General features: G+C 34.2%; 2 protein-coding genes across 7 annotated transcripts in view; both read left to right on the top strand.

Moving 5' to 3' along the window:
• Cnot2 (CCR4-NOT transcription complex subunit 2) overlaps window positions 1–4,833 on the top strand; it is a 65,836-nt gene extending 61,003 nt beyond the window's left edge. For all 6 annotated transcript variants that reach the window (XM_015483012.2, XM_015483016.2, XM_048805143.1 and 3 more), the window contains one exon: window positions 3,692–4,833. In XM_015483012.2, the coding sequence (XP_015338498.1) occupies window positions 3,692–3,778 (87 nt within the window). In that variant the 3' untranslated portion in view covers window positions 3,779–4,833. The remainder of the gene's footprint in view (window positions 1–3,691) is intronic.
• Window positions 4,834–15,933: 11,100 nt separating this feature from the next.
• Window positions 15,934–20,162, top strand: part of Kcnmb4 (potassium calcium-activated channel subfamily M regulatory beta subunit 4) — a 62,106-nt gene continuing 57,877 nt past the window's right edge. The window contains exon 1 of the mRNA XM_015483011.2: window positions 15,934–16,297. Within this exon, the coding sequence (XP_015338497.1) occupies window positions 15,962–16,297 (336 nt within the window). The 5' untranslated portion in view covers window positions 15,934–15,961. The remainder of the gene's footprint in view (window positions 16,298–20,162) is intronic.

Genomic DNA, 20,162 nt, shown 5'->3' with positions numbered 1-20,162 from the left:
ACATGGTAGTAGTTGTGGCAGTTTTGTTGCTATTATTTTTATCATCACTGTGATAGCTTACTACTTCATTCTTTCAAACATGGAAAAATTGTAACTGATTGTTTTTAAGTCACTGGTTCTCAAACTTTAGCTGACTTTTCAGGATACAGATTACTAAGCCATACGTGGACTGTTTCTGATCTAGTAAGTCTAGGTGGTCTGAGAATTTGCATTTCTGACAAGCTCCCAAGTTATGCCAGATATGACACTGGTCCTGCTCCACACTTAATTCCGAATTAAGGGATACTATGGGGGAGAGGGTGTTTTGGGAGGGGAAAATATTCTACTTGTAAATAATTGAAGTTTTTTGCTCAGTATCATTGTAAATTTCAAGCCTATATATGCAAAAAGGAATAAATGTTTGCAATATACAGCTGTGTAGTTGTAGTTAAATTTTAGTTAGACATGTATCAGGAAAATAACTTTTGTGAGAAATTTAGTTTTCCATAATTAAGTTCTCCCTGTAAAGCTAAATATTCAGAAATAACTTAAACATTAATATAGAGCCCTTTTAACTTTCCAACAAAAGTAATTCATCATTCAGATAAATGTTAAAGAAAATTATATCTATCTAAAATATATATGAAGTATATGTAATAATACATACAGAAGTAATTCTTCATTCAGATAAATGTTAAAGAAAATCATATCTAAAATATATATTAAGTATATATAATAATACATACAGTATATATAGTTAAAACTAATTTTGGCTTATTTTATCTGATATCCTTTTTAGTTGAGCTTTTGTCTTTACTTTTAAAAATTTTAGCTGATAAGTGGGAAAGTAAGATTTGAGAAATATTATTCTTCTCTAAGAAATCTCAAGTTAACAATTTGTTGGCCACTTGCATGATGATATCACCCTATATAATTTTGCTAGAATTACTCGTCTCACTAATTTCATATTGTGATAATTCAAATAGCGTATACATAATCTTAATGAACACATTTTTAAAACAATTTTAAAAGAATTTCTTCCACAGTGAATTTTTAGGTGATGCGGCCTCTCTTTCTCAGTTAAAGACTTGAAAATTTGAGAAATTCTTTTAGTCCAGTCATCTTTAGATCTAATAGGATTTGTTACACTAAGGATTTTTTTTATCATTGCTTGATATACATGTGGGTTTTTTTCATTAATTTTGCTGATACATATTAGTACATTTTATATTTTCATAATATATGCTTTTCTTCAAAATTATTACTCATAATTATATTTAAGATAGTTTGCTACTTCCTAAAATTTAAATTAATATGGATTTATTAAGTAATAGAAAGCCAAAATTTTGTGAGAATTTTTGGAAACATTCATACAGTATAAGTCTCTATATAATTAGATCACTGGTAACATTGTCTTTGCAATAATTACTTATTTGGTTCCTTTGAATCCAGTGTGTAATTTCATTTCTGCTTGAATTAAATAACCTTTTGAGAGTATATAACCTTATTTTATTACTGGGAAAACCAAGTCATTAAAAAGTTACTTAAAAAGCAAATATTCCGTTCCTAAAGCAAATGAATAAAGGTTTTTTTGTTTGTTTGTTTGTTTGTTTTGTTTATCAGATGTGAATTACACTCTTGCTAGGAGTTTTGCACTATTGCAAGCATTAGGTAATAATGTACAGACACATTTCTTGCTCCTACGAAATGTTCAAAGATGTGCATGTATGTAGTTATATGTATACATTTTACAAACATGTAAGAGATCTTACAACTTAAGATTTGTGAACCAAAGCAATGTGTTTAAGCTTTATATATTTTTAAAAGGAGAAAATACATAGAAGACTAAATATGACCTGTATAATATCCATTGAATACTATTAAATAATTAAATATTTTTAATTATTAAAATATTTATGCTCCCTAGGTTTAAACTAATCTTTTTCTAGAATGTTGGGGTAAAAATGTATGTAGACTAATAAAACTAGCCTGGTTTAAATTCTAATAATAATTCATTGTAGGTCATCCGTGTGAATGAAATTTTAGTTTATGTAACTTAAAATTTTATGCATTTTTATACATTTTGAAAACTAATATGCCAGTTTTAATTTGAAAAGAATGATTTTAAAAAATTATTTTTTAAATTACTAATTTGGATAATCAACTTCAGTCAAACAATAAAAATCTTTTAGTTCCTAGGTAGGGGTAGGGAAGAGCGAAAGGCAGCTACCATAGTTCATTAGGCAGATACTGTGGCTGTGGTAGTTTTGGTGTTTGTTAGTTTTTACTGTTAAGCAAATAACCTTCATACTATGAATCATCTGAAAAGAACCTTTTTAAAAAGCCAGAGTCACAACAGTGTTCTTACTTTATAAACTAATATCATGAAATAATTTTTTTCAAAATTACTTTTGGATTGGATATATTTGAAGTAAATCTGTTTTGGAACTTGGGCTAAACATATTTTAAAAAATGTGTTACACTAGAAAAGACAAAAGCTTTGGTGTCACATGGGTCTGGATCCTAATCCTAGGAGTTCCACTTATATGCCTTGGGTAAGTTACATGTGAACTTCGTTTCCTCAGGTGCAAAGTGAAAATAATATCTACTGTTGAGTTTAATATAAAAATTTGGGATAAAATTAGCCATGTCTCTAGTTTTGGCACATACTAGGCTTTTAATAATTATAGCTTTGGCACATACTAGGCTTTTAATAATTGTAAGTGGTTTGTCTATAGTTGTAATATACTTTAAATACGTGATTCTATATCTGAAATTTTGATTACATGACTTCAGTTTTCATTTTAATAATGGAAACATTCATTATGAAATCAGTTTGAAACTAGACACAGGTAAAATATGTTAACGCATGGTTGCAAATGTCACTATTTTAATCTTTAATATATAATTCATATTGAGAGAATCTTTATATGGAAATATGTAGTGATAGTCAGTGCTAATTAAATTCAGGTTATAGTATTAGTAATTTTAGAGTGTCTGTTTTTTGCAGCTGCAGAGGTGTTTGTTGTTTTCCCCCTCAGTATACATAGTTATATTTGCATTTCTGTTCTTTAAGCATGGAGGAAAGGAGTCTGAAAAAATTACCATTCTTAAATTTTAAAACTCATGGAGTTTTGAAAGTTTGCTTAAAATGAACAATCTAATTTAATTATCGGATATGCCTACAGCAAAAGTACTGTCTTGCTTTGGCAGTTTGGGGTTTTGAGTTTGTGAAATGGGAAGTTCTGGAGTGTGAGTTTTAAGGTCACTGTCTTCCTCAGATTTTTATGAAGTTAGAAGAATTTTACTTGTTTAAAATAAAGCATGATAAAGACAAATAGGAAAAATCTTCATTTTGAACTTTTTCATGAGCAAAAAGTAAATTTTTAGGTTTTTGTACTTTTGAGAGTATGAAATGGTCTTTTTTTTAAATACGCTATAATCTTCAGTGCTTTGCATTAAATGTTTAGTGATTTTTCTCCTTTTAAGTACAAATTTATAACATTTTACTAAATGTTCATGAATAGTCTCAACTTAGATGCAGAAAGTCTACAATTTTGTACTTATAAAATAGAATCACATTTTTCTTTGTATTTCCATTCTTCTGTAGTTATTTTAATTGGTTCATATGGTAAAATGTATTCTGATAAAATTTTGAGATCAAAAAGATGAAATCATTTATTTCATGATTTTTTTTTTTTTTTTTTGGTAGGAGTTCCATCTGGAATATGATAAATTAGAAGAACGGCCTCATCTGCCATCCACCTTCAACTACAACCCTGCTCAACAAGCCTTCTAAAAAGACTTCCCTTTTCTTGGGGTATGGCTGTCTCAGCACAATACTCAACATAACTGCAGAACTGATGTGGCTCAGGCACCCTGGTTGTAATTCCTTGAGGATCTGGCAATTGGCTTACGTAAAGGGTCACCATTTGAGGTCCTGCCTTACTAATTATGTGCTGCCCAACAACTAAATTTGTAATTTGTTTTTCTCTAGTTTGAGCAGGGTCTGAATTTTTTCATTTATTTTCATTTTTGCCAGCAGACAGACTTGGGTCTGTAAAGACAAGCAAGTACACTGACAGAAGTTTACCATTTAGTTTCTTATATGTAAAAAAGAAAACCCACAAAAGACTCAACAAAATTAGACCACAAAATTTGCTTTGTTCATTGTAGCACTATTGGTAATAAAATAACAAATGTTTGTGCATTTTTATGTGAAGATCCTTCTCGTATTTCATTTGGAAAGATGAGCAAGGTCTGCTTCCTTCATTTTACTTCCCCTTCTGTTTTTGAAAGGCAGTTTCGCCAAGCTTAATGCAAGAATATCTGACTGTTTAAAAGAATGATATTGCCACAATCTCTGGATGGTCTCCAGGGTTGTGTTATTACTGAGCTTCATCTTTCCAGAATGAGCAAAACACTGTCCAGTCTTTGTTACGATTTTGTAATAAATGTGTACATTTTTTTTAAATTTTTGGACATCACATGAATAAAGGTATGTATGTACGAATGTGTATATATTATATATATGACATCTATTTTGGAAAATGTTTGCCCTGCTGTACCTCATTTTTAGGAGGTGTGCATGGATGCAATATATGAAAATGGGACATTCTGGAACTGCTGGTCAGGGGACTTTGTCGCCCTGTGCACTAAAGGGCCAGATTTTCAGCAGCCAAGGACATCCATACCCAAGTGAATGTGATGGGACTTAAAGAAGTGAACTGAGACAATTCACTCTGGCTGTTTGAACAGCAGCGTTTCATAGGAAGAGAAAAAAAGATCAATCTTGTATTTTCTGACCACATAAAGGCTTCTTCTCTTTGTAATAAAGTAGAAAAGCTCTCCTCACTGCAGTGTTGACTTTGATTTTAAATTGTGAAATTATTTCTTCAACATGAAAATTAGAGGGAAAACAAGTTTTGCAAATATCAAACTGAATGGTATGACTGAATTTAAAGTGTCTTTTGCAGCTTTCAACAAATAATTTAATAGAACCATAGCAAACCATTTTACTTGTAGATTAAAAATGTAGACAAAAAGATTAACTGGAGAAAACTTTTAAAAATGGATTATGGCAGCATACGGAACATTCTCGGGGCCCAATGGGAACACTTTTTCTCTGTGAGGAATTTGATAGAGTTTTGAGATCTATCTTTATGAAGTAATGCACAAATTAAGGTAAGACAAAAAGCAAGGTGGGGTAGACTTTACCTTCAGTTTGCTGGCCTGGATATTTCATTTTTATGGGTTGATGAATTCTTTTCTCATATAAATACTATATTTAAAAATGTTTAAAGACTGAAGCTACCAAAGCAGAACTATAGTAGAAAAAAGCCAGTGAGTTTTAAATTTTTTAATTTTTCATTTTTAACCTATTTTTCTATAAGAGTGAACGTTTATTGACATTTACCAAATCATTGTTTGAAAATTAAACATTTATGACATTGATGTGTTTGTGTATCAGGAATGAAAAATGACTTAAAATTTACCTTTTTCTATGTATTTTGAGATATTAGAAACTGACAAAAATATCAGGATTTTTTACTTGTCAGAATTAAACCAAAGCATCTCCTCAGTAGGAAAGATGGCAGTTAGGTTATCATAACTATTGTGCAAAAATAAAATAAAATAAAACCCTATCATAGTTGACATAAACCAGAATCAAATGCTACAAAGCAGTTTCCTTAAAGATTACATCTTTTCATAATAATTTGTTTTGTAAAATGTGCCTTTTACAACATAACCATAAAAAATAAATAGGAAGAAAAACACAGTTAATGGGAGGGAATCTTTATTCTGATGAATGAAAACATAAATTAAAGTCTCAGCTGAAACATGATCATGATTGGGACTATATGACTCATAATGAAGACAGCTCGTATCAAGTGATTTGTTGTGTTTTTCCTTTTTTAACTGCCGTAGACATTAAGTGTACACTTTCCAGTTTTCTGGGGTTTTTTATATCCTGGATTATCAAAATTTTTATAACTTGTTGATATTAGAAGTTACCTATTGAGTTCAAATACACATTTAAAAATTATACTTAAAATCTTTAAAATATTATATTAAACTAATACAACACTCAATTCTTTGTACATGTACAGGATTTGACTTAAACTTACTAAATTTATGATTTTTCTTAGGTTTAATTCTGTTCATATTCCCCTGTATAGCTAGTTGAATACATTTGTACACTGTTACATAAATTTTGAGATGAAACTATAATTGGCTTTCTGGAAACAAAAGCTCTATTTAGTTGTAAAAGGAAGTCCTTTAATCTATTTGGTATTTCTTGAAGTGGTACTATAATTTATATGGTTGAATTTCATTTGCTGGGGGTTTTCATTGCACGAATAGTTTTCCTCAGATAAAATGAATTTTAATTAATAACAAAGTTTATTTAAGTTCTTACAGTATTTATAATAAAGCCAACCATTTAACTGGTCTTTTATTTTTTTGCCACTGAAATCGGGACCCAGCAGGTGCTTGATTAATATTTGTTCACTGAGTGGTTTAATTTGATATTTCAATTTGAAAATAAAATGTACAAATTAAAACATTGGGCTTTGAAATAATTTACTTTTACTATAATTTCATTTTCGCAAGAATATTTTTAAGCATCAACTAATTTTCAAAATTTTTCAAATGTTCCTCTCTACACTAGAATCGATTCTTCCTCTGAATCCTCTTTCATTCACAAACCATATATCTTCCATTCTGTTATATCCATTATCCATAATATATAAGGCATCTGAGCATGGCTCTGAATCACTTATTTCATTTAACTTAGATTTGCATTAATAATAACATCAATTTTGCAAAAACAGTTGTTGAAAACCCAAAAGTGTGTGTAGAAACAGATGTATTAAGTGTTTTTCTTAACCATGTTTTGTCTATGTAGTTTATAAAGAAGAAGCAGAAATACATACTAACTAGATTCCATTAGCAGTCTCTGCAGGGTCAGGGTGTACTCAGTGGTAGAGCACTTGCCTACCATTCTTGAGTCCCTTGTGGTTCCATTCTTAGTGTTGGGGATTTAAAAAAAAAAAAAAAAGTCTGTGGAGAATGAGATAAGCCAGATGTTTGTCAAGATGTCTTTACTTTCTAAAAGCTAGATCCCAATGACATGTCCCAACTTTTCTTGCCCACTGGCACTACCTGTGAATTAGATCATATCATGAATAGAGGACACATCTGGGATATGAAGTGCATAAATGCATCAACAGTCAAAATTGGGATCTAAAGCTAACCCAAAAGCATGGTGTATTACGTTTAATCAAGTAGGGTATAGTGAATCAGAATAATGATATAGTTTTGCAGTTTTGATGTGAAAATAAAAATGGAGGGTGTTAGCTGTAACATGGCTTAACATTGTTTATATGTAAATTAAGATCAATTGTGATTCTGTTACTAAAAATAATGAGTGTAATCTTCAGCTATATTAAGAAAAGTGCACTGCTGAAAACAACATGGGGATCCTGCTGTCTTAAAAATACACATCTGAAATGTCAGGTCAAGTATGAATGCTGTGTTTTAAGAGCTGTCACATTAGCCAAAGGGGAAGGAGTTGTGGCGTGCTTCCTAGCTACCAAGCAATATACTGAATGTTTAATTATTGTGTCCTGTTCAAAGAATAGCTTGATAAGGTAGGTGGGTGTTAGTATCTCCATTTTACAAAATTTAAAGTGTTACCCACCAAAAAGGAATTAGGGATACTTGTCATTAGAGAATAAACTTTGGAGACCTAGTATTTGTCTTTTCAAGAACTGTCAATGAAAGACATATTAATTTGTGTCATGAAAGAGTAGAAAAAGGACCAATAAGAGATTTCAATGCAAATATTTAAAAGTAACATGTAATTTTGTGGGGGGTAGGGGAGGTTGAACCCAGGGGGTCTCACACATGCTTGGTAAGCACTCTACTACTGAGCTGTATCCACAGCCCCATAATAAGATTTTGAAATTAGCTGCTGTGCAAGGCACCGGACTCAACTTTTATAAAACATAACCAAAGAGAGACTGGCTGAAGAGTGTTCTTACCTAAGGTAAGAAGTTGAACTGAATGATTTTGTTTCTGTGGTTAACTGAAAAAGTTAAGGAAGTGAGATAATTATTGTATTTCAGCAAACCTAATTGCCAACAATTTCAACAATTATCAATTTATGTTCCACTAAGGAAGAAAAGGTTGCTTAAACTATAATAAGCCACCAGTTTCAAAATGCATTCCAGTTATTTTTTTAAATGTTTCATGAGGAGAATGTGCATTTTAGTATTGATGAGATGTAGAGCATGAAGAAGAGACAAAGGGCAGCTAAGGGGGATATACATGATAACTGTCTGGTAATATATGAAGAACTTATTCAGGAGAGAAGCATGTCTTAAAACCAAAAAGTGGAACTTCAGAGATTACGGTTCTGTATTAAGGTGCTGTCCCACTGCACTACCTGCTTCATGAAGTAAGGATTCTGTCAGTAACACTGTTTCAGCAGAAACTGGGAAACTCAGAATTGTTACTGACATGACTGTTGATTAGTAAAAGTTGGATTTGATAAATTCCAGGCCTCTCTCCAGCTCTTTTCAGCTCTTGACAGGTTGATACTCTTGATCTGAAGCTGGGGACTAATGTCAGGGCAAAAAAGTTTACACTTAATTTTGGCAGTTCTGGGGATTGAATTTAGGAGCATTCTACCACTGAACTACATCCCCATCCCTTTTTATTTTATTTTGAGGCAGGGTTTCACTAAGTTGCCCAGGCTGACCAACTGGTGATACTCCTCTGCCTCAGCCTCCCAAGTAGCTGGGATTCCAAATGTGCACCACAGTACCTGTTTAAAAGTGTATACCTAAAGCACATTTTTTTTCTGTGAGTCATGGGTATGGTTTACTTAAAATCACTGCCTTATATTTGGAAAGAAATTTAAAAATTAAAAAGCAACTTTAGTCAATTTTAATTTTCCCCCCATTTTTGATATTAGGAACAGGAATATGAAAAAATACTAAAATATGTGTATATGTTCACCAGTGTTGTTCAGTTGCATATTTTAGTTCTGTATTCAAAGGAAGCAATAGTTTTTGTTAAATTTTAAGGTAAATGTTTAGCCTGAAATGTTCAGTGTATTAGTGTGCAACTTGCTGTTTTTCTGCTGTGACAGTGATCATATAAATTAGATTGAGCAATATTTGTATTACTTTTAAAATTTGATCATAAAATGTGGCTTATAAAAGGCTCAATTCGGACTGCAGTAACTATAGGAATTCAATCAAAAGTATCTTCTAATTAGATAATTCTCAAGTTAGTGTACTGAGAATTACCTAGGGAAATATATTTGTTTTGTTTTATTTGTTTCTTTTTTCTTTTTCCAGGGCTAAGGACCAAATTTGCACGTGCTAGGCCAGCATCTTGCCACTGAGCTAAATCCCTAAACCCACTGGGGAATATATAAATGTCCTTTTTAGTACCCACCTTCAAACACTGATTTTCAAATGTCTAGAAAGAGGCCAGAGACATGTAGGCTAGCAAATATCACAGATCATTTCTGAAGTTACTGAGCTATCAATCACGATTAAAATTCACTCTGTCTACTATAAAAGTACTAACTAGAATAAAAGCTTAAAAGGTTTTGGTGAAATCTCACCAAGTTAATGTTGGATAATTCCTGTGTTCATTTGCTTTTTTCCTAAAATATCTAGTGTTCTAACAGACCATGTTATTACAGTAGTATTTATTAGCAGAGCAAGAGGAAAGCTAGATCCATTCTAAAATAACAAGTGTTTTACCTCAGCTATATTTCTGGGAATATTGTTACCATATCTAAGATATCTACGTAGGTTTGTATGCATAGAAACTGCTAACTCATTAATTGAATTTGTCCAGTTGTGAACATTGTGACTTGACAATATTTTAATGCTTAAGAACTCTATTCATAGGGCTCTGTAAAAAGCTTATCATTTCCATGTCTTATCAATTTTCTGTCCATTTAAATGGCTTTTTGAAAATGTCGTGAAACTCAAAATGGTCAGAATTGTCATAATTTCCTATACTGAAAACCTAAATTATTACATAAATAATATATGATCACAAGTTGACACACTAAAGTACTTTTAGCTAACTTATGTTTTATATAGTAAAACCAACTTTTCATTCCTCACAAGATTTATCTTATTAAATCTAGAATGTTCAAACTGTGTTCTAATCTATTTCTAAGGCCTGATTTGCACCTGCATTACACAAATATGTTTTGACATATTGTCAGGTGAAATGAGTCTGACTTTATCCCTGAAGTGTTAATTCCTTTAAACTACATTTGAGGGTACTAGCTGAGGAAAACAAATTGAATTCTTCAGGATGAATTACAGCAGACCTTAATTTGCATAAGCATTTCTTTAAATGTAATGCTTTGGTAATTTGCATTGGGGGCCTAAGTGACATTTTGACCTCATAATTTAATTACAGTAAAGTTCTTTTTTCTTTCAGGCTAATCTATTCTCTAGTGCATGCTTAAGATAGTTTTTATAACAACACATAAGAGTTCTTCAAACATTTTTGGAAGAAGTGCCTCAAATTTCAAGGGTGATATACTGTCCATAAATGACTGCATCTGCTCGATTCTTTTTTAGACTCAGGTCTCAGTACTCATAAACTTATAATAGAAACTTTTAAACATTTTTCAAAATTTATATATTTCAATAAGAAAACATTACATGAGGGAATGGCATAAATAGTTCCAGCTTCTTGTGTATAAAAATAAAGATTTGGGGCAGCCAGAATGTTTCAAAGCTACCTTTAAATCTGTTACATACTGAACATTTATTTTAAGATGTAGTTTTAATTACCATATGTAACAGTGCATGAAAAATGGGCTGCCTTTGAGTCGTTAAATATTTCCCTTCTTAAGATTTTTTTTTATTTTGAATGTTTTAAGTAACTGTCTTCAAATGATTAGTATTCGTCAAGTATAAAGTAAGTTATCTATTACATAAAACTTACACCTCAATTTTTCAAAATGAAAGTTTTATTACTCTACTGAGAAAAACTATTTCTAGATTTCCTCTTTTATCAAAAGTTTTCCATTTTTTTCCAGTTCATTCTAAATAATGTAGATCTAACATTTGAATATTAACATAGTTGACTTGCAAAACTATTTGGAATACAAATTCTTGCTAACAGAGATAAGTCAAAATCATTTCTCTGGCTTCTCTCTACATTTGCAGTGACATGTGATGTGATTTTGATGGTGAATCTCAAAACCATTGTCCTGGAAGTGAAGGTAAGTCAGATAACGGGAAAAAAAAAAAAAAAGTGCAGACTTTCATTTCAGTGCTAAGAAGGGTGTCATTTACAACTCTGAATTGTCCATTTTCTTAGCATTTGGGGAGTAAGGATTAGTTTCCTAAACCCTCTGGAGAAAATACTGCAAAAACAAGATTAGCATAAGAAACAAAGCCTAAGAGGCACATAATCACTATCTTCTTCGCACATCTGAAATGGAGTCATTTGTAAAGCTTTATCCTATAAAACACCAGAGGGCAGAACTAGGTACCATACATGGATGTTATGGCAAGGCAGATCTAAAATATACAATAAGAAAGAACCTAATAATTTTTTAAAGGTCCCCAAAAAGGTAGCATTAAGAGTTCAAGGTTTTGGAAGTATCCAAGCAAAGGCAAGAAACACTTTTATAATTATTAAGTGATTTCCTGCATTAAAAGGATAGGATATCCTTCTACCCTAAAATCATTTAATGACTTGTTTTATTAACATCTAGTTTTTCCTTGTGTATATCTTCAAATTTTAGCTTGAATTTCTTAAGCCACTAGAAACCTAAATACATCTCTGTCCCACATAAAACAGTACTACTTACTTGCTTTGCATCTGAAAAAGCTACTTTCAACATAAATGTGTTTCAGAGTAAAATTAAATGGGGACTAGATTATTAGGTCCATCATTATCTACTGTTCCCTTCATAGGTTTCACAGTAGGACTTTTGATCAACCCTAACTATCCTTGAATGTAAGTGTATACATACACTTGAAATCCATTTGGAAATGTTTCTTTCATTACCAAATACAGAAATTTCTTATGGGTAGTACAGCATAGTAGGAAAAGAATGTGTCTCAATCTACTGCCCTGTCAATATGTGTGCAGCCTTGAAAAAGTTAATCTTTTGAGTTTTGTTCCTCATAAAACAAATTAAGGCATTTGTGAATAACTTAGTTTATGTCAGTTATTCAGTAGATGTTGGCCAATTTCTCCAAGACACTGATATTTATTGTGGGGAAGATGATTTCCACTTATCTTGGGATATTTTAATTTGGCTAGGTGCTGTTTGTTACATAGCAATTCTTAAGTTTTTAAGACCATGGCAAGAACAAAATAAACCTAGAATTAAATCCTAGAATGTTCAAACTGTGTTCTAATCCAACCTTTTCACTTCAAGAAGAGGAAACATCAATTATTTACCTTGCCTCAAATGAATTACTATTCAAGTTGTGAGCCAAACCTTTCCGTGTCTAGCTAGTTCCAAAGCTGACTGCACATAAACATTCATTTCAATTATCACAAAAGACCAACAGTGAGAATTTAGCACTACCAGTGTGATACTACAAACTTAAGTATCTGTTTTTTGCTTTACTCAGTTGCAAACAAAGACTGAGTGCAAACAAATCTGAACTTGTAAAAATATACCAAATACTATTTCAAACAAAATGCAAAGACTTAAGGAGCTTCCTGGCTTATTTTCAATAAGGTGATATTTAAGATCCTTTCCTGTTCTAATATGCTCTCATTGTAAATATCTAGAAATAGTAATGTTCTCAGTATAATCATATTCTCAATATAATAGGAAAAGTTTAGGGCCAGTAAAAGATACAGGTAGAAAAAAGCAGTGGCCACAGAAGAAATTTATTCCGAATCCTAAATTCTGTGGCTAATTACAAATATTTATGGAAAGAAAGTTAATTTCTTGATAATAGCAAGGTGGAAATCAGTACAATGGTAAAGTTAAAATCAAACAAAAAATAATTTTCTATAATTACATCTACTGGATCAGAAAGAAATTTTTCCTAGATGGTTTTCTTTTGGATCACTCTACTTTCATTATGTTTATTTTTACCTAATTATTCCAGGTGCAAAGGTCTAAAATCTATCTAGAATATGAATTTTAATGAAAAACAGGTGATGGTAAAATACTCATCTCCTTGCCAGTGTATTTTAGCAATTCAAGTGTTTAGTAGCAGTGTGTCATCCAAAATCTTCACAATTTGCCAGTTTTTTGAAAGTGTATTTTCTCAACGTGTTAAATTCCCTTCCATTCCTAGCATAAAAAATCCTTCCTTATGCCGATTCTTTTTTAAAATGTATGTTTAGTTGTTGACAGACCTTTATTTATGTATTTATATGCAGTGCTGAGAATTGAACCCAGTGCCTCACACATGCTAGGCAAGTGCTTTGCCACTGAGCTACAACTCCCAGCCCCTTATGCTGATTCTTTTTAGGATTTAACAAAATGGTATATATATTAAGTACAAGATTGAATTCTTTAACTTAAGTCATGGAACTTTTAAAAGAATATTGATCATGAGAACAAACATCATAAAATAACAATGACTAATATCCTTGTTTAGATAAGTTTTATTTTCCTTTAAAGTTTCTTAAGATTGTCCATGATTCCCCTGGGGGGGGGGGGCGCACTGGCTGCAGACAATGACACACATTAAATAAGTGGATCTGGTTCTGAGTATTACATTTCTTAGTTTCCGTAGGCAGAACACTATCCAGAGAAGACTAGCTTTCCTGTGCTGCCTCTCCTCTGCAAGAACAGAAGATGCTAAAAGACCTCAGAACTTCTGAGGTTCTGACAATTCTTACTACCATTCTGCTACCATTCTGATGACCTGTTTTCTGAAACTGAACAGAAGATATATCCAATCTTCCCAGGGAATGCTAATGTAGTTTTACCTCAAGAAAAGGAAATAATAGCAAACATTTGAAGTATTTCCTTTAGGATAAAAATATAAATTAATCTGTGAAGTCTTCTGATATCTTTTGACTCTCAGTAAGAAAGACATGAAGATAAAGGAAGACAAGCAAGCTAATTCAATATGAAACAAAATTAAATGTTTAAATAACAGAAGACTGGATGGCAACAGTTTCTTCAATTATTTTGAGAATGTAAGCAAAGAAACGGACTAAATGGAAAACTAAATGGATTTAAAAAGATGTAAAGAATTTAAGTTAAGGTCTGGGGTTATGGCTCAGCAGTAGAATGCTCGACTAGCACGTGTAAGGCCCTGAGTTCGATCCTCAGCACCACATAAAAATAAATAAAATAAAGGTATTGTGTCCAACTACAAATAAAAAATAAAATATTTTTTAAAAAACTAAAAAAATTAAAGTAATGTGTCCAACTACAACTAATATATATATAAAATTTAGGTTAAGACAAAAATTTATGATATTGTTCCATATACTTAGAAGACCATCTTCAGTTCTGAGGGACAGGTTTCATTCATAGAACACTTTAAGCTCTGGATTCAGTGAAAATTGAATCATATTCATGATTATTATTGGCCCCTCCCATTCCGGTGGTTTTTTATAAACATTATTATGAATCAATTTTTCCTCAAGATTCAATCCCTCAGCATAATTGCTCACTGCTGTCACAGGTCTATATAGGGGAGGCTGCAGCTTTCTTGAAAAGATTACAATAATCTGCAAAGGAAGAAGATTCAGAGTGAAGATTTGTGAGGTCAGGTCAAGTTGTTCCAACCATTAGACTAACTTTTCCTTTCAATTAATATAATTCTCACAATCGTCTTTATGCCAACAGAAAAGGAATAGTATAATTCCCAGATAAAAGATGAAAAATAAAAAAATCTCTCCAAAAACTTGAATGATATATTAAAGAACATAGCCTTTTCTGGATACGCAAGGTTTCCAAACCTTGCATTTTCTTTATTTTGAAAAACACATAGCATACTTGCCTTCCTTACCCATTGCTTGGAAATACTTGTTACCTATCACATAAAGGAATGTTGTACTTCAGAAAAACGTATCAGAACTGTAGTCAAAAGTAGAATTTTAAATCCAAGAAAGAGTTCTTTGATTCCGTGTTTGATATTCACCAGGAACATAATTCAGTTTGATTAAGAGTTTATTCATTTGGGATTTGCAAACTAAGAAAAAGATGTATATTATGAAAACTGAATATTCCAATTTTATTCTTCAAAAAGAAGCCGTTCGAAATAGTGCTCAAGTTTGATTTTATGATAGAAATGCGGTTTGGAAAGATAGTTTACAAAATAAAATAAAGGTCACGAAAGGAATAGAAGCTGAAGGATGGAGGGAGCGGGAAGAACTAAGAGAGCCGACAGCTCTAGAAAGGGTACCTGTCCCAAAGTGGGTCTGCACGCCGCTGTCGCCTTATACAGCGCTCCTGGTAATTTCATCTACAAATCTCGGGGTGGGCCCCAGGTGCAAGACTCCTAAGGAGGGAAACCACATAAAGGATTCTATTCTCCTGATGGGAAAAGTGGCCTCTACAGGCTGCAAGCCGCTCCACCTGTTTCCTTTGGTTCCTTCTCAGTCAACTCCAGCTAGGGTCCACTCGGCTGCCCAAGACCTAAGTTTGCCGCGACGTCCACTGCGGACCTAGGCAGCAAGTTTCCTGATGTTGCCAGTACAGGAATCCTGCCCCCACGCGCTTTGCCTCTACAGCAAACTCCGCCCTACTCAGCCTATCTTGCTCGGATCCTGCCATCCTCTGGGCCCGGCTGGGGCGCAAAACTGGGCCCTTGTTAAGGCGGTTAGGAGGGAGGGCGGGCACCCGCGGCAGGACCGTTAGTGCGCTCGCCCCTGCGGCGTGGGCGCGGCTGGGTCACACCTCCCATAGCGGCGCGCGGCGTGGATACCTGCGGGGGCCTCCCGGGGCGTACCCCAACTCACGCCGNAGCGCGCCAGCCGCCGAGAGTGGGGGGCGATGGCGAAGCTCCGGGTGGCTTACGAGTACACGGAAGCCGAGGACAAGAGCATCCGGCTCGGCTTGTTTCTCATTATCTCCGGCGTCGTGTCGCTCTTCATCTTTGGCTTCTGCTGGCTCAGTCCCGCGCTGCAGGATCTGCAAGCCACGGCCGCCAACTGCACGGTGCTGTCGGTGCAGCAGATCAGCGAGGTGTTCGAGTGCACCTTCACCTGTGGCGCCGACTGCAGGGGCACCTCGCAATACCCCTGCGTCCAGGTCTACGTGAACAACTCGGAATCCAACTCCAGGGCGCTACTGCACAGCGACGAGCATCAGCTCCTTACCAACCCCAAGGTAAGGACGTCCGCCCCTGGCGCCCAGGGGCTCCAGCGAAGAATGCCTTGCTCCTGCGGAGCCCTGGAGATTTGGAGACAGCATAGGGTTAGACCCGTGCGGAGTAGTTCGGAATGGGTTCCGGTTGCTAGGAGGAGACAGGCATCGAAAGCTGTACTCAAACCCAGAGTGAGTTCATCAGGGAGCCCCAGGGATCCGGTCCTTCGGGTGGGTTTGTGCAAGTGACAATCAGTCGTGCCCCCCCAAAATCTCTTTATACACCTATCTTGTCTGGTCTCAGATTTTGAGGCCCAGACGCAGCCGGGTCTGGCGCTTACAGGACGGGATTTGGAGAAATGCAAGCAGCAGAGAAAGTTAACTTTTCCTTCCATGAAAGCCCTTGGGCAGCGAGGATCCACCTACGGTCAGCGACGGTCCGAGCTGCAGCAAAAACTTAGATGTAATGACTTTTGTTAGGAGGTCTGGGGGGGGGGTCTCTTAGCCCCTCGAAAGATGTTAAGAGAGATCCTTTCTTTTACCACTAAACAGACCTTTTAAACCTGGCGTCTAAAGATAAACGTGAAATTCTACGTAGGTCCATTTTGGAGGGTCCTGTGGGATGCTAGTGACTCTGTGTATCTAGGGACAATCAGGAGCGGTCTGTAGAACAGTACAACTTACTGAAAATAGAAAACCCTCAGTGAAATATACCAAACAGTCCTTTCCTGACAACTTTCGATGTCACAAGCATAAAAGAAAAGAAAATCGGTTAGGACTCTCGGGCTGGAGAGCTGAGGAGACTCAGAAAACTGTTCCCAGTGGAGAAAAATACTTATAAAAAGCAGTGAACTAATTGAGCTTCCTAGTGCATCTGCTTCTGCAGGAAGGGTTTTGTTTCTTCCTTTGGTCTTTCCTATTATCTTTGTTGCTTAACTATCAAAGTAAGGGTGTGTGTGTGTTTTTAAAAGTTACTGACACTTTTTCTCTTTGTGAGGGCCCTGCCTGAACACCAAGCAGGAAAGCAGTCCAAAAGAAAATGAACTATGTGTTCACAGGATAACTTTGTATTAAATGTGGCAAATTGCATTTATATTTGTCTCCCAAAAAATTCTGAATTAATATTTTAAAGTATTTAAAACAAACTTACTATTGCTGTGTAGTAAAATTCATGATCTTTTCTTCAAAACAGGAAATCCTTGAATATGAGAAAAGAAAAATAATTACATTTTAGAAGTAAGACTCTTCTTAGAAAAATGCTCATGCTAACAAATTAATATTCATTTGCCTTAAAATGAAGATAATACAAAGAAATTAAGAAATATAGGAGTAAGAACATAGAATGCAGAATTTAGAATATGATGTTCAAGCTCATGAAGAAGTGAAAATTTCTCAAAGACATGTTATAAATTAGTCTGCTTAATGCTTAGTTATATTTAAAAAGAAATATCAGGGTTTTAAAAACTATTTTTTCATTATCAAACCGGTAATATAAAAAAAAGGGTGCCAAGGAGTAGTAATGATTTAGAAATTATATGATAGTTTATCATTTAGTTTTTACAGTTGGTAAAACATTGCTAATTACTTGAAGACTGTGGTTTAGTCACTAATAAATTAATTATATGTATGTACATGTATGTGTATATACATGTACGTATATCTATCTATATCTATATATATATATCAGTAAATGATTAGTATCTAACCACGACATTAACAAATTAGAATTTGCTACAGGAAGGCTGCTTCACAATTTCCAGGCAATTATTCAGGATCTGGCAGAAAAGGTAAATTGAAATCATTAGGACATTGATTTTTAAATCACTGGAAAGCAATCACAATTGTTTTATGTAATACCAAGATATTTCTCTCTGTGTCTGTTTCTCTCTCCCCTCCCCCCCTCTCTCAAATAATCTGGTATTTTCCAGTATCAGTTCGGAACTCAGCAATAGTTATTTTAAAGAAGTACCTGAACAAAATCACATCTTATGAAGGGAAGTATTCAGGAAATGACAGAACAGGAAGATGATATATTTATGTTACAAAAAGTGAACAACATCTCTATCAACTTAGGCCAGGTTTCCTCAGTCAAACCAATATTTCTCTCTTTATCCAGATGACAGGGTGTTGTGGCACATATAGGACATAAATTTGCTTTTCAACATCACCTTTTTATTTTTGATCAATTAAATACTCAATTTGGAAATTTTTGTAAGCAATTTGTGTTGAAAAAATTCAGTGCAACTACAATATTGTGGGAGTCAAGTACATGAGCGGATTGTTTACCCAGTGTCCTTGCAATTAGATAGTGTCCCCTGCCCATGCAGTTGCACCTTGGCCCTCTAGACCTTTTCTTGCCTTCCCTTACTTACCTCTTTAATGAAGGTTTAATTTTCCCACCCATTCCTTTCATTCAATAGATCCCAGTCACCTTCCACCTTCTCTTCACATCCCACCACCACAGGAAACCACTTAGGAAATCTCTTAGAAAAATAGAACAAGCACTTTTTCTTCTCCCTTGAATTTGCTGCATTAATCACAATAAAAGACAGGACAGGGAAAGAAGTTTACAAATGTATAACTTCATAAGTCATAAACTACTAAAGATGTTGATTTTTGACTAATAATTTCTTTAAAATTAAGTTCTCTTCAGTTTACTTACATTTTTCTTCAAGTCCTTATTCTCTAAAGCAGTCACTGTATCTATCATGTAACGTAGTATTCAAGGCAAGTAATTATCCACGAGAGATGACATGTTCTGAGGATTAACCATAGTGAAATCTAAATTGGGGGTTCACTTTCTCTTACTACTCTCCCCATCCCTCCCCTGTCCCTGTCACACCACTGTCTCTTTGTAACTCAGGGGTTAAGTGTGCCAAGACCTTGGGTTCTCAACTATGGTTGCACAGTGGAATTATCTGGGAACTTTAAAAAGAAATTCTTATGCTCGGGTCCAACGCTCAGAGATTTCAACCTTCAGAGATGTCTTGGGTGGGGCCTGGGTATTGGTGTTTTTATTCGGAGTTCTTCTCGTGATTCTAATAGGTAGATAAGAAATGAAAACCACTGTTTTGGACAGTGACCTCATCTACTGTTTAAGAAAAACAACAAAAGGACTCATGTAATTGATATTTGTGTTTTCGGGATAAAAGATCTTGTTGACACTACTGAAGACAGGAGGTTGATATAAAAAGAGAAACCCAAGGAAATTCTTAAGGGAAGGAAGAGAATAATTTAAAATTAGGTGGAAATGATCATTTAAAATTAGTTTAAGTGAAATGAACTCATGCAATTCCAGACGTTTGGATTTGCATCAATATATACATTGGATGGCAAAGAAAAGATGAATTTTTTAACCTCATTCTTTTTTTTTTCTTTTTTCTTTTTTTGTGGTGATGGGTGCTATATTCTTATATGTGGTGCTATATTCTTATATGAGGGATAAGAGAGAGCTGGTGATTAGAGACCACATGTTTAATTTTGTTTTGATTTTTTTTTTCTTCCACTGATGATAAAAACCTAGAAACAAAGGATAAGTCTGTTTCTAAGAAACTGGTACTCTACAAGTGACAGAAATACATTGGAGAGGAAAACTTAGGTGGGAATGAAAAAGGCTTTGGGCTTTAAGTACCATCCCCTGATGCTGTAGGTACCAGCTACATAAGCTGTAAGCACTGTGGCTTCTATGGCTTCTTGGAATTCTTCAGGTCCACATTGGTGCACCCATCCCCAGCACACAATTAGACAGTGTGGGCTGCTGGAGTTCATTTGTGGACTCCTTTTTTTGTAACATATGTTTAATTTGTTACATTTTGTGCTCTACAGAGTCCATCTCTCCTCTCAAAACTACTTAGTAAAAGGCTCTGCAGGGTTGTGACTTCTCTGTATT

This window comes from Marmota marmota, unplaced genomic scaffold (assembly GCF_001458135.2).
Source record: "Marmota marmota marmota unplaced genomic scaffold, marMar, whole genome shotgun sequence".
Classification (NCBI taxonomy): domain Eukaryota; kingdom Metazoa; phylum Chordata; class Mammalia; order Rodentia; family Sciuridae; genus Marmota; species Marmota marmota.
This window is presented reverse-complemented; position numbering and strand designations above follow the sequence as displayed.